Raw genomic sequence first — 12,717 nt, forward strand, 5'->3', positions numbered from 1 at the left:
TCAAGATCAATCTGCGTTTTCCAGAACTGCTTCAAGATCAATCTGCGTTTTCCAGAACTGCTTCAAGATCAATCTGCGTTTTCCAGAACTGCTTCAAGATCAATCTGCGTTTTCCAGAACTGCTTCAAGATCAATCTGCGTTTTCCAGAACTGCTTCAAGATCAATCTGCGTTTTCCAGAACTGCTTCAAGATCAATCTGCGTTTTCCAGAACTGCTTCAAGATCAATCTGCGTTTTCCAGAACTGCTTCAAGATCAATCTGCGTTTTCCAGAACTGCTTCAAGATCAATCTGCGTTTTCCAGAACTGCTTCAAGATCAATCTGCGTTTTCCAGAACTGCTTCAAGATCAATCTGCGTTTTCCAGAACTGCTTCAAGATCAATCTGCGTTTTCCAGAACTGCTTCAAGATCAATCTGCGTTTTCCAGAACTGCTTCAAGATCAATCTGCGTTTTCCAGAACTGCTTCAAGATCAATCTGCGTTTTCCAGAACTGCTTCAAGATCAATCTGCGTTTTCCAGAACTGCTTCAAGATCAATCTGCGTTTTCCAGAACTGCTTCAAGATCAATCTGCGTTTTCCAGAACTGCTTCAAGATCAATCTGCGTTTTCCAGAACTGCTTCAAGATCAATCTGCGTTTTCCAGAACTGCTTCAAGATCAATCTGCGTTTTCCAGAACTGCTTCAAGATCAATCTGCGTTTTCCAGAACTGCTTCAAGATCAATCTGCGTTTTCCAGAACTGCTTCAAGATCAATCTGCGTTTTCCAGAACTGCTTCAAGATCAATCTGCGTTTTCCAGAACTGCTTCAAGATCAATCTGCGTTTTCCAGAACTGCTTCAAGATCAATCTGCGTTTTCCAGAACTGCTTCAAGATCAATCTGCGTTTTCCAGAACTGCTTCAAGATCAATCTGCGTTTTCCAGAACTGCTTCAAGATCAATCTGCGTTTTCCAGAACTGCTTCAAGATCAATCTGCGTTTTCCAGAACTGCTTCAAGATCAATCTGCGTTTTCCAGAACTGCTTCAAGATCAATCTGCGTTTTCCAGAACTGCTTCAAGATCAATCTGCGTTTTCCAGAACTGCTTCAAGATCAATCTGCGTTTTCCAGAACTGCTTCAAGATCAATCTGCGTTTTCCAGAACTGCTTCAAGATCAATCTGCGTTTTCCAGAACTGCTTCAAGATCAATCTGCGTTTTCCAGAACTGCTTCAAGATCAATCTGCGTTTTCCAGAACTGCTTCAAGATCAATCTGCGTTTTCCAGAACTGCTTCAAGATCAATCTGCGTTTTCCAGAACTGCTTCAAGATCAATCTGCGTTTTCCAGAACTGCTTCAAGATCAATCTGCGTTTTCCAGAACTGCTTCAAGATCAATCTGCGTTTTCCAGAACTGCTTCAAGATCAATCTGCGTTTTCCAGAACTGCTTCAAGATCAATCTGCGTTTTCCAGAACTGCTTCAAGATCAATCTGCGTTTTCCAGAACTGCTTCAAGATCAATCTGCGTTTTCCAGAACTGCTTCAAGATCAATCTGCGTTTTCCAGAACTGCTTCAAGATCAATCTGCGTTTTCCAGAACTGCTTCAAGATCAATCTGCGTTTTCCAGAACTGCTTCAAGATCAATCTGCGTTTTCCAGAACTGCTTCAAGATCAATCTGCGTTTTCCAGAACTGCTTCAAGATCAATCTGCGTTTTCCAGAACTGCTTCAAGATCAATCTGCGTTTTCCAGAACTGCTTCAAGATCAATCTGCGTTTTCCAGAACTGCTTCAAGATCAATCTGCGTTTTCCAGAACTGCTTCAAGATCAATCTGCGTTTTCCAGAACTGCTTCAAGATCAATCTGCGTTTTCCAGAACTGCTTCAAGATCAATCTGCGTTTTCCAGAACTGCTTCAAGATCAATCTGCGTTTTCCAGAACTGCTTCAAGATCAATCTGCGTTTTCCAGAACTGCTTCAAGATCAATCTGCGTTTTCCAGAACTGCTTCAAGATCAATCTGCGTTTTCCAGAACTGCTTCAAGATCAATCTGCGTTTTCCAGAACTGCTTCAAGATCAATCTGCGTTTTCCAGAACTGCTTCAAGATCAATCTGCGTTTTCCAGAACTGCTTCAAGATCAATCTGCGTTTTCCAGAACTGCTTCAAGATCAATCTGCGTTTTCCAGAACTGCTTCAAGATCAATCTGCGTTTTCCAGAACTGCTTCAAGATCAATCTGCGTTTTCCAGAACTGCTTCAAGATCAATCTGCGTTTTCCAGAACTGCTTCAAGATCAATCTGCGTTTTCCAGAACTGCTTCAAGATCAATCTGCGTTTTCCAGAACTGCTTCAAGATCAATCTGCGTTTTCCAGAACTGCTTCAAGATCAATCTGCGTTTTCCAGAACTGCTTCAAGATCAATCTGCGTTTTCCAGAACTGCTTCAAGATCAATCTGCGTTTTCCAGAACTGCTTCAAGATCAATCTGCGTTTTCCAGAACTGCTTCAAGATCAATCTGCGTTTTCCAGAACTGCTTCAAGATCAATCTGCGTTTTCCAGAACTGCTTCAAGATCAATCTGCGTTTTCCAGAACTGCTTCAAGATCAATCTGCGTTTTCCAGAACTGCTTCAAGATCAATCTGCGTTTTCCAGAACTGCTTCAAGATCAATCTGCGTTTTCCAGAACTGCTTCAAGATCAATCTGCGTTTTCCAGAACTGCTTCAAGATCAATCTGCGTTTTCCAGAACTGCTTCAAGATCAATCTGCGTTTTCCAGAACTGCTTCAAGATCAATCTGCGTTTTCCAGAACTGCTTCAAGATCAATCTGCGTTTTCCAGAACTGCTTCAAGATCAATCTGCGTTTTCCAGAACTGCTTCAAGATCAATCTGCGTTTTCCAGAACTGCTTCAAGATCAATCTGCGTTTTCCAGAACTGCTTCAAGATCAATCTGCGTTTTCCAGAACTGCTTCAAGATCAATCTGCGTTTTCCAGAACTGCTTCAAGATCAATCTGCGTTTTCCAGAACTGCTTCAAGATCAATCTGCGTTTTCCAGAACTGCTTCAAGATCAATCTGCGTTTTCCAGAACTGCTTCAAGATCAATCTGCGTTTTCCAGAACTGCTTCAAGATCAATCTGCGTTTTCCAGAACTGCTTCAAGATCAATCTGCGTTTTCCAGAACTGCTTCAAGATCAATCTGCGTTTTCCAGAACTGCTTCAAGATCAATCTGCGTTTTCCAGAACTGCTTCAAGATCAATCTGCGTTTTCCAGAACTGCTTCAAGATCAATCTGCGTTTTCCAGAACTGCTTCAAGATCAATCTGCGTTTTCCAGAACTGCTTCAAGATCAATCTGCGTTTTCCAGAACTGCTTCAAGATCAATCTGCGTTTTCCAGAACTGCTTCAAGATCAATCTGCGTTTTCCAGAACTGCTTCAAGATCAATCTGCGTTTTCCAGAACTGCTTCAAGATCAATCTGCGTTTTCCAGAACTGCTTCAAGATCAATCTGCGTTTTCCAGAACTGCTTCAAGATCAATCTGCGTTTTCCAGAACTGCTTCAAGATCAATCTGCGTTTTCCAGAACTGCTTCAAGATCAATCAGTTTAGAAATGATCACCTCATTATTTTCTAAATTTTCCATTAAGCACATGTTGCCATCTGACATTACTTCTTCTTCCTGAATCTTTTCCTCTAACACTTGTTAGGTGCTCAACTTTAGAGATCGAGCTCTGTGTCCAATTGAAGGTAAAAAAATAAGATCTCAATCCAAGATTGATCTTGGCAGTGATGAAGATCGATCTTGGTTTTGTTGAAACAACAATATCAATTTTATCAATATAAAATATGATTGTAAAGCATAAAATAAATAGAGATAGAGATAGAGATAGAGAGATCACACAAGGATATATCCTGGTTCACCCAATCCGGGTTACGTCCAGTCCTCACAACCGTGAGATTTTTCACTAAGTGTTCAAACCAAGATCGTTCTTGGTTTTCATGGATCAATCTTGATCTTTACACAATTCCTACCCTTCTACCTAGAAAGGATTTCTTCAGTTCTACCTTACTGTTTTGGAAAGGCTTTAACAAGTTACCTTTCAAAACATGAAAGGATTTTTGCAATTTACTCAAGATTTGACAAAACAACCTTGAGTTACAAAGTGATGGATTTGAGACTATTTAGAATCTTGATATTTACTCAACTCTTGTTTGAGAAATATATTCTGTAAATAGACCTCAGTTGTAAATGATTACAACACAAAGATTAAAACAAAACAGCAAACTATAAGAAAGATTTTGAGACACTTGAGTATGATCGAAAATATTGATCTTTTGCTTAGTGCTGATTGTTGTGTTTTGTTCTTCAACTTGCAGCTGCATTTATACACTCCAAGAAGGCTTAGGACAGCTCATGTGTCCATTGGAAAGGGACCAGCTGTCATAAAAGAGTTGTTGGATAAGTTCTGCCCAATGCAAGATTGATGAGCTGCATTAGAAGATCGATCCAAGATTGATCTTCTGGTTTGTGATGAACTAGCCTTGTACTTCTGTGATTTGTGTCAGTATGTCAGCCTTGAGTACATGCTTTTCTGTTACGTGTGCAGGCTTTAGAATAGTTCAAATCAGTAGTGTACTTTGCTACTTGTAGTCTTGTACTTGCATTTGCTTTTCAAGAAGAATGATCTTTGTAATATGTCTTTATTGAAGCATGCCTTTGATTCTTCTAATTCTGGAACAAATGTGACTTGGATTGATCTTTTGTTGATTCTATATGAGAGTATATGATGAATATTGTTTTCAGGATTGATCTTTGTTTTCCAGAACTGCTTCAAGATCAATCTGCGTTTTCCAGAACTGCTTCAAGATCAATCTGCGTTTTCCATAACTGCTTCAAGATCAATCTGCGTTATCCAGAATTGCTTTCTTTGATCTGATTTGTGATGTTTGATTCCTATCTTGTTTTAACACACTCAAATGCACATGTTAAATATTAAAATATTTAGAATCATTATTAGAATTCTTAATTAACTTTTTGTTTGTTTTCATCAAAACATTAAATTGAGATTTTGTCTCAACAATGAAAATAGGTTAGACCCATCAACAGATATTTATAATCTAGTTTACCTTACAATTAATATAGGTTAGACTTTTTTTTTTAATAGACAAAGGCGATGTTTCTAAAAATATTATTTTGTTATAAAGGTTATATTAGAGACCATAGAAAGTCTTCTAGATTTATCTGGTTGACCTATTTAAATAAAAATAAGTAATATTTTTTATTACTACTAAGTAATTTTGGAAAAAACACTTAAGTTTATTTTTTCTCAATTCGATCATTTAAATTACACTCGGTTTACCCTATTAGCCTTTATGATATATTAAATTACGCATATGATTCTTTAAGTTTGAAAATTTTATCGAATTACTGTCATAAAATTATAAAAATCTAATTAAAATTTCGCAACGAGTCGTTGCACGTGAAGAAAGTTAAATAAATTGATTATGTAGATTGCCTTTTATTATCTTGTTTTTAAGGTTATATTTGTGTTTAAATTGTTGTAGATAAATTAAAATATATAGACAAATCATAAAATTTAGTAAATGTTTTTTGAATGATTAGTGTGAGGGACATGTTGCAACATTTGGTAGAGTTTCTAATGATTAGAAGCTTTCAGTTGAACTAATTATTGTCTAAATTGAGATAAATGACTAACAGTATAAATAAAATGTAAATTAAATGATTAAATCAAGATAAACTAAACTTAAAAAATCTAAGTACAAATTGAGTTAAACTTAAAGAACCATTGATATATTTTTCCCAATAATTTAAGCATATTAATCTTCGTTAGTTTTAATATATTTAAATGTATTATTATAAAATAAAATTGAAGTAGGATGTCATATAAAGTATAATTACCTAAAATGCTATATTGAATATCAAAATAAAACTTAGTTTCATTTATATATTAACTTGTTAGTCTATTTAAAAATATATTTAACTATTTATTCATATATGTTTTAAGTAGATTAACAAATTATAAAATGATATCATCAAAGTCACATGTCAAACTTACAACTTGAATGTTTTTAAAATTTTCTTCCATTTCTATTCATGTGAATATGTCTTTAATATTTAGTATGAATGTGAATATTTTTTTTATGAAAAATGTAAATTGGTAAATGTACTATACTTAAAATACGACCGATATTTTTATTTAAAAAATTGCCACTGATATTAGAATTCTCATTACTTATATACCAAAAAAAACCTCTCATATACCTTATTAAGAGTTGATCTCACGATTTTACATAATACTACATAAAATAAATGTAAATATAATTTTTGTTACTTTTAACATATTTAATTTTTATTAGCCTTCGAAAAGAATTAAAAAGCCATTGTAAATTTCTAGCAAAATGAAGATAACATAGGGGCATTAAAGAAGTAAAATCTACAAAAATGAAAATGTAATTCTTCAAAAAATTTAAGGCCACTCTTAAACTATGAAGTTTTCAATACACTAAAAGCTTGATTATCCTCAGACTGTGTGGAAGCTTGAAATAGAGAGAAGTTTGTTGAAACTGTGGGAGAAGATGACTGAGGGGTAAAGATAATATGCCTAAAACTTCACTCTAAAAAACTGTGAACACATTTGATGTCCATGGTCACATTCAAACTCGCAATTCATCTCTTCTCTAAAAATGGTTTATGTGAGTTTCAATTTAAAGTGAAAAAGCATTAGTAGCATAAACTTCTAGTAACTTCCCAATCTAATGAATTGAAACATTAAAACCAAAGTTCATGAAAACAACACCAAGTCTTTAGGAGCAAAATCCTAAATACTAAATAATACAGTAAATTAATCCATTAATTTGTAAGCAGTCATATTCAGCAAAATCCAAATACCGATACTGTCTCCAAAGATAACCCAGCCTTGCGGGTCTATAGAAGTACAACAACTGGAGAGGTGAATCGCCAAGTTCTAGGAGCCCTTTTGACTTGAAGGTGAGATACAATTTATCAGCAAAAACATCCACAATTGGTTCAAAGCATTACCACATGCTTTTATGATGGCACTGCAAATTTTAAAAGAAAAGGATACTCCGTCAAAAAATTGAAGATCAAAGCACAACATTACATAAACACATCTCCAAAGAGGAAGTATAAGATGCTGATGGTCCTAAAAGGGTGATTGCAAAAGGAAAATTCAACATTGACATGTAGAACAATTGCTACTTATCAATATAACAGGAGAATTTCAGAGAAAAATATAGACCAATTGCAACTTATTAATAAATTACTGATGGTCAATCAATTTTTTTTATAATCCAATTAATTGTATAACCAAATTTAGGCAGATTTCTAGCATTTTTATTACCATAAATTAAAAATTGTGACTAAAGCTGACGATAAGTTACTGACTTTTAAAACTTTCAACCCCTACATTTTGAGACACCAAAAGAAATAACCTGCAACGTAATAATAATAGAATAGAATGGGATACATACAACTGACAGAAGTTGGTGAAGGATTTAAGGAAAGCAATGAATTAAAAGGTTTTAAATAACCATTATAAGATATAGAATGTATGTGCTTAAAAACAGAAATAGAATGAACAGATAAGAACATACTGTAGGTTGATGTATCAATCTGCTCGGGAAGCTGTTTTATATCCACCTCAAAACGGGACTGAACCTGAAATATACAATAAATGAAATACGTAAATGCCAGTTGACCAAGAATCAGTACTATTAGTGATGAAAGCAAGCCAAATGCGCAGCAAAAAAGTATGTCAGATGGCATTGCAGAAAATGGACGCATGATGGCTATGTTAAATACAAATATATCGGCCAGCATAATATAAATATTCCAACTACAACTTATTTCATGTTCTTGACAAAACTAAGGATGATATTTCTGTTGACAAGACTTCAAATCAGGTAAAAAAATAAGAAAAATCGGGTTCATGTTGGAGGGGCTGGTATATGCCCTAGGTAATAATATGGATTTGCTTGGTTAAGGTAAGAAAAAAGATAAGAAAGAAGACTATGGGATAAGTGAGTAATGGGTAATGCTGGAGATGCAAAGACAACAGGCTAACACTTGATTTAACAATAAAACAAACTGCAGACAGAAACTCCAAAACAATATTGATAAAGGACAGCCATAAGTCACAGCATCACTATCAATACACCACATTGCTCATATGACTTCCTATGTGATTTACACTGAACCACGGCACTGCTATGGCGGCTTTCTAATAAAACTGTACAATGTAAATTGATGACAAAAAAGAGTCAGTTTTCATACATTGTTGAGAACATCCACATCACTTGAACATGAAACAAACGTAATTGCAAGGCCTTTGGTGCCAAACCTTCCAGCTCGGCCAACCTGTTTACAATTTAATCCAACAAATGATATGAAAATAATATAATAAAGGGACATGTAAACCAATGTTAATAATTAAACAGAGAAAAAGATAAGATCTAAATTGTACCCTGTGCAAGTATGTGTCTGCACCGTCAGGCATGTCATAGTTTATTACTATATTCACACGTTCAATGTCTATTCCCCTGCCAACCAAATCTGTTGCGACAAGAATCCTTGTATGCCCCTCCTTGAACCCTTTATAACGCTTCAGCCTGCAAAAGCCATTGTTCATGATCAGATACAACTAAATTTACCACTAATTTCTTTTGCTATATGATTAGGATCGGTAAAAACATAAAAGCAAACAGAACACTGAATCGTTTAATTGACTTTCTTTTGCTACATGATAATGATGCCATTGTTCTCACAGAAAAACAGAATACCCAACAAACAGAGGAACGACAACAACAACAAAAACAGAGGCCTTTGCAGTTCGCACCCAGAAGAACGAGAACAAGAACAGAGCTTCGCAGAAGAACAGTCGCACAAAGCAGGGTGGATGAGAAGAGAACAGTAGCACAAATGCAGGGGGATGATTAGAAAGAAAAAAAAAATAATGTTTAGAATTGATGGGTTTGTTTCCCGCATTCTTTATCTAATGCAAATTACAAGTCAAACAGGATAATTGACAGAATCATAGAATCTCTGGACATTCAAAAATTCAAAACCAGTTTTACATGTCTTGTAGTTTTTATGTTTTTTTACAGCATTCCAATTCCAACACAATCAGCAGCAGTAAATAACCGACAGAAAATATTTAAAATTAAATGGTCATGATAACCACATGATTTCACCAAAATAATTAGAACAGAACCACAATAACAAGAGAAACAAAATTATGGATAGCTAAATCATCAATTCAATATTAATGAAGTCAAAGTTGTTAGTATCATTAATGTCATATAATACATACCTTTCTTCCTGGGACATTCCAGAATGAATGCATATAGATGGAAAGTTGCACTCCACAAGTAGTTTATCCAGCTCAGCTGCTCTACTAACACTTTTCACAAAGATCACAACTTGATTGAAGTCCAATGCATCAAGAAGATCATTCAACTTCCGGTTCTTCTCCTCCTCTTTCAATTTGATGTAGTGCTGCCATTCCAATGACTAATGTAAGCAACACAGCTCCAACAAATTATTTCAGAAAACATGAATGAGTAAAAAGACCCACCTGAACGAGACCATGAAGGGTCAATTTGGCTTCATCATCAACATAAATTTCCATTGGCTGAAAGGAACAATGTCACAGTAAATGATATTAGGAGCCTTCCTCAAGATAATGGAATCCAGAACGAAATCAATGACGGATGCAGATCCCTGAATCACAGTTCTGATCCATTTGTTTGGTCTTCTTGCAGATGCTTATTTTAGTCACCCCAAGCAAGAAACACCAACACTTGACACTAACAACACTGCGACCAACATACCTAGAATTCACTAACAACTCTCCTCCCCTCAACAGTGAAAACTAGACAATATCCTAAGTTGTGATAAACCATCTCAGACAAAAAAGGTTATTTGAGACAAAACTAACTTCCAATATCAAATAAAAGTAGGGGGGATGTAGAACAAGATGAACCACAACCACAATCAGGAGCTTATCTAAGCCATGCCCATCTGGAACATCCATCCCCCAACAACACCCAACCACACTCCAGACCACAAGCTGTTCCCATAAAAATTGGCTTAATTAAAAAGGCACTACCCAAACTGAAACCCCATTATCAAAAGTAAATGATTATGAAACCATGGCATCCTATAAATCTAAAATGCTCTCGGGCAATATGGACATCATGAAAAGAGACTTCTAGTAAGTAATACTGGCCATGAGACATTACATCTTGCATAAATTTTTTGCAGACTGGGCGAATTTCCTTGCTGAGGGTTGCAGAAAACATCATAACTTGTTTGTCATGGGGAGTCATTTTGAAAATATCTTGCACGTCTTTCCTCATGTCTGGAGAAATCATAATGAAAGACAATGAAATCAGACGATGTAAAAAAAAATATTTAAAGGCATAAGAGTTACTATTCAGCAATTAAACATACCCAGTGATTCCAGCATCTTATCACATTCATCCAAAATGAAATGCCTAACATTCTTCAAAGAAAGGTCCTTGTCCCTGGCCAATGCTAGTATTCTTCCAGGTGTACCAACAACAATATGAGGGCATTCATTTTTCAACAGATCCTTGTGAACTTTAATATTGACACCACCATAAAAGACAGCAACCTTGAGATCAGACAAGTAGGTGCTGAACCTCTCAAACTCATGGCATATCTACAGGACAGAAATGGAACAGATATATTCAGTCAAAAATTACAAGAATATGTACTTCCATATGCTTAAATTTAGGGCCCCAAATAAATACCTGGTATGCTAATTCCCTTGTATGACACAGAACAAGAGCAGAAACTTGGCCTGGAACAGGATCAATCTGCTGCAAAGTTGAAAGAACAAAAACAGCAGTTTTTCCCATTCCAGATTTTGCTTGGCAGATCACATCCATTCCAAGGATTGCTTGAGGTATGCACTCATGTTGCACTGGTGATGAACCAAAGAAAATGGTGGTGGAAGAAACCGAGGTCAGTAAAAAAACCTTTCTGGCCCGTTAAATTCGATTTGATATAGTTACCAAAGCACAACAGTTCTCCAAAACAAGACTATGATAGATGTATTACCTGTAAAAAATAAAAAATAAATATCCACATGTTCAGTGAAATTGTGATTATTAAAACAAACACCAGCAAACAAATACCACAGGAAGAATGATAACGTGTAAGATATGGAAGTAAACAAATCTTGCCACAATGATGGTCAAAAGAACCTTTTTTTGAAACCCCTGATCCAAATTTTTTGTTTCAGAAATGAAGAAAAGACGAGAGAGAATTGAATAAAAAAACAAAGAAGCAAGACAGAATTGAAGAAAAAATGGACAGCATGGATGCGAGGAAAAAATATTAAGTGTCAAAACAAGTTTACTCTAGACCAAAAGTATCTTTTAAATTAACTACTAAAACCACAGTTAAATTTCTGAAGTTCGTAAATCATTAAAGTAGCTAGAACAAGGAAACAACAAGAAACTATAAATAAGGAAGGGTTTTTGCCTTCAGAAGGATGCTCAAAACCAGAGTCGACAATCGCCCGAAGAAGCTCTGGCTTTAGAAGAAAGTCTCTAAATCCTGAACTGTGGATCCCAACGTAGCCCCTGAAGAAACCCAAAAATCATAAAAAAAATCATAAGATAACCAAAATACACAGATCAAAATTTAATTCCACAAGGAGGCAAAAAGGAACACCTTTACACGTCTAATTTCATCAACAATTAAAAATATGCTTAATTGGTTTTTCTCATACAGTTCAACCTAATTAATGGACAAGAAAATTTATCACAAAAATTTTAATAGGTATTATCTTCCATCATATAAACAGCACAAAAATTCAAATTAAACATATAAATAACCCCAAGGCTTTGAATTAATGAACCCTAGCTCATCAAGCAATTTTCGAATTATATCAACTAGAAACCAATTAATAGTTAGTAGTAGAAGCAAGAGAAAACATACTTTTTTCCAGATTCACCATTAACTTTAGTTCCAGCAGAATCAGGAGCCTTGTCGTCCTCCTCTTCGTAGTCGAGAAGCTCTTCCTCGTATGCTTCGTCCTTTGTTTCACCCATTATCTGCGAATAAAACAGTGTCAATTGAAGCAATTAATTCTGAAAAAATAAGCTAGGGTTTAATAATCAATATGTATAAACAGATAGAGAGAGGAGGTAATACCTGCGAGAAGAAGGATTCGGAGAAAGGTTGGGAGGTGAAGGGAATTTAGGGTTAGGGTTCCGATAAGTCTGCAAAGGAAATTTGTTAGCTGAAAAATAATTTGGGGGAAATGAAACTGAGAGAAGTGAACCTCGCCGTGAAGTGAAAATGAGAGTATAATAACCGATGGCAATAGCAAATGATTTGAGGGATCTTTTTATAGGCCCTGTTTCTTACGTGTACTCTTTTGAGTTATCTTTTTGCTTTACAAGAACCCACGCCCAAACCCTACCAAAAAAACCTATTATTTGATATATTTTTTTACTTAGAAAATAATAATACTATTATCTTAACTTTTATTTTAACGGATAAATATTAATATTATCAGATGAAATGTCTTGTCTTAGATTAAAATCGGGATTCCGCAATTCCATATAAATTGATGGTAGTATTTTTCTTCTCTTCTATAAATCAAAAATATAGAAAAATAAATATATACATATATATATATATATATATATATATATATATATATTT

General features: G+C 35.1%; 1 protein-coding gene across 1 annotated transcript; it reads right to left on the reverse strand.

Annotated features, from left to right (window-relative positions):
* Positions 1–6,731: 6,731 nt before the first annotated feature.
* On the reverse strand, positions 6,732–12,371 carry LOC101511981 (DEAD-box ATP-dependent RNA helicase 15). Its single transcript, XM_004498674.4, has 12 exons — positions 12,202–12,371; positions 11,986–12,101; positions 11,527–11,627; positions 10,791–10,963; positions 10,468–10,699; positions 10,257–10,375; positions 9,590–9,646; positions 9,326–9,510; positions 8,480–8,624; positions 8,290–8,373; positions 7,611–7,674; positions 6,732–7,055 (listed from the first exon to the last, which is right to left on the reverse strand). The coding sequence occupies exons 2-12, from the start codon at positions 12,096–12,098 to the stop codon at positions 7,045–7,047; spliced, it is 1,284 nt and encodes a 427-aa protein (XP_004498731.1). The 5' UTR covers positions 12,099–12,101; positions 12,202–12,371; the 3' UTR covers positions 6,732–7,044.
* Positions 12,372–12,717: the final 346 nt, after the last annotated feature.

The sequence above is a fragment of the Cicer arietinum genome, chromosome 4 (genome assembly GCF_000331145.2).
Source record: "Cicer arietinum cultivar CDC Frontier isolate Library 1 chromosome 4, Cicar.CDCFrontier_v2.0, whole genome shotgun sequence".
NCBI classification, from domain to species: domain Eukaryota; kingdom Viridiplantae; phylum Streptophyta; class Magnoliopsida; order Fabales; family Fabaceae; genus Cicer; species Cicer arietinum.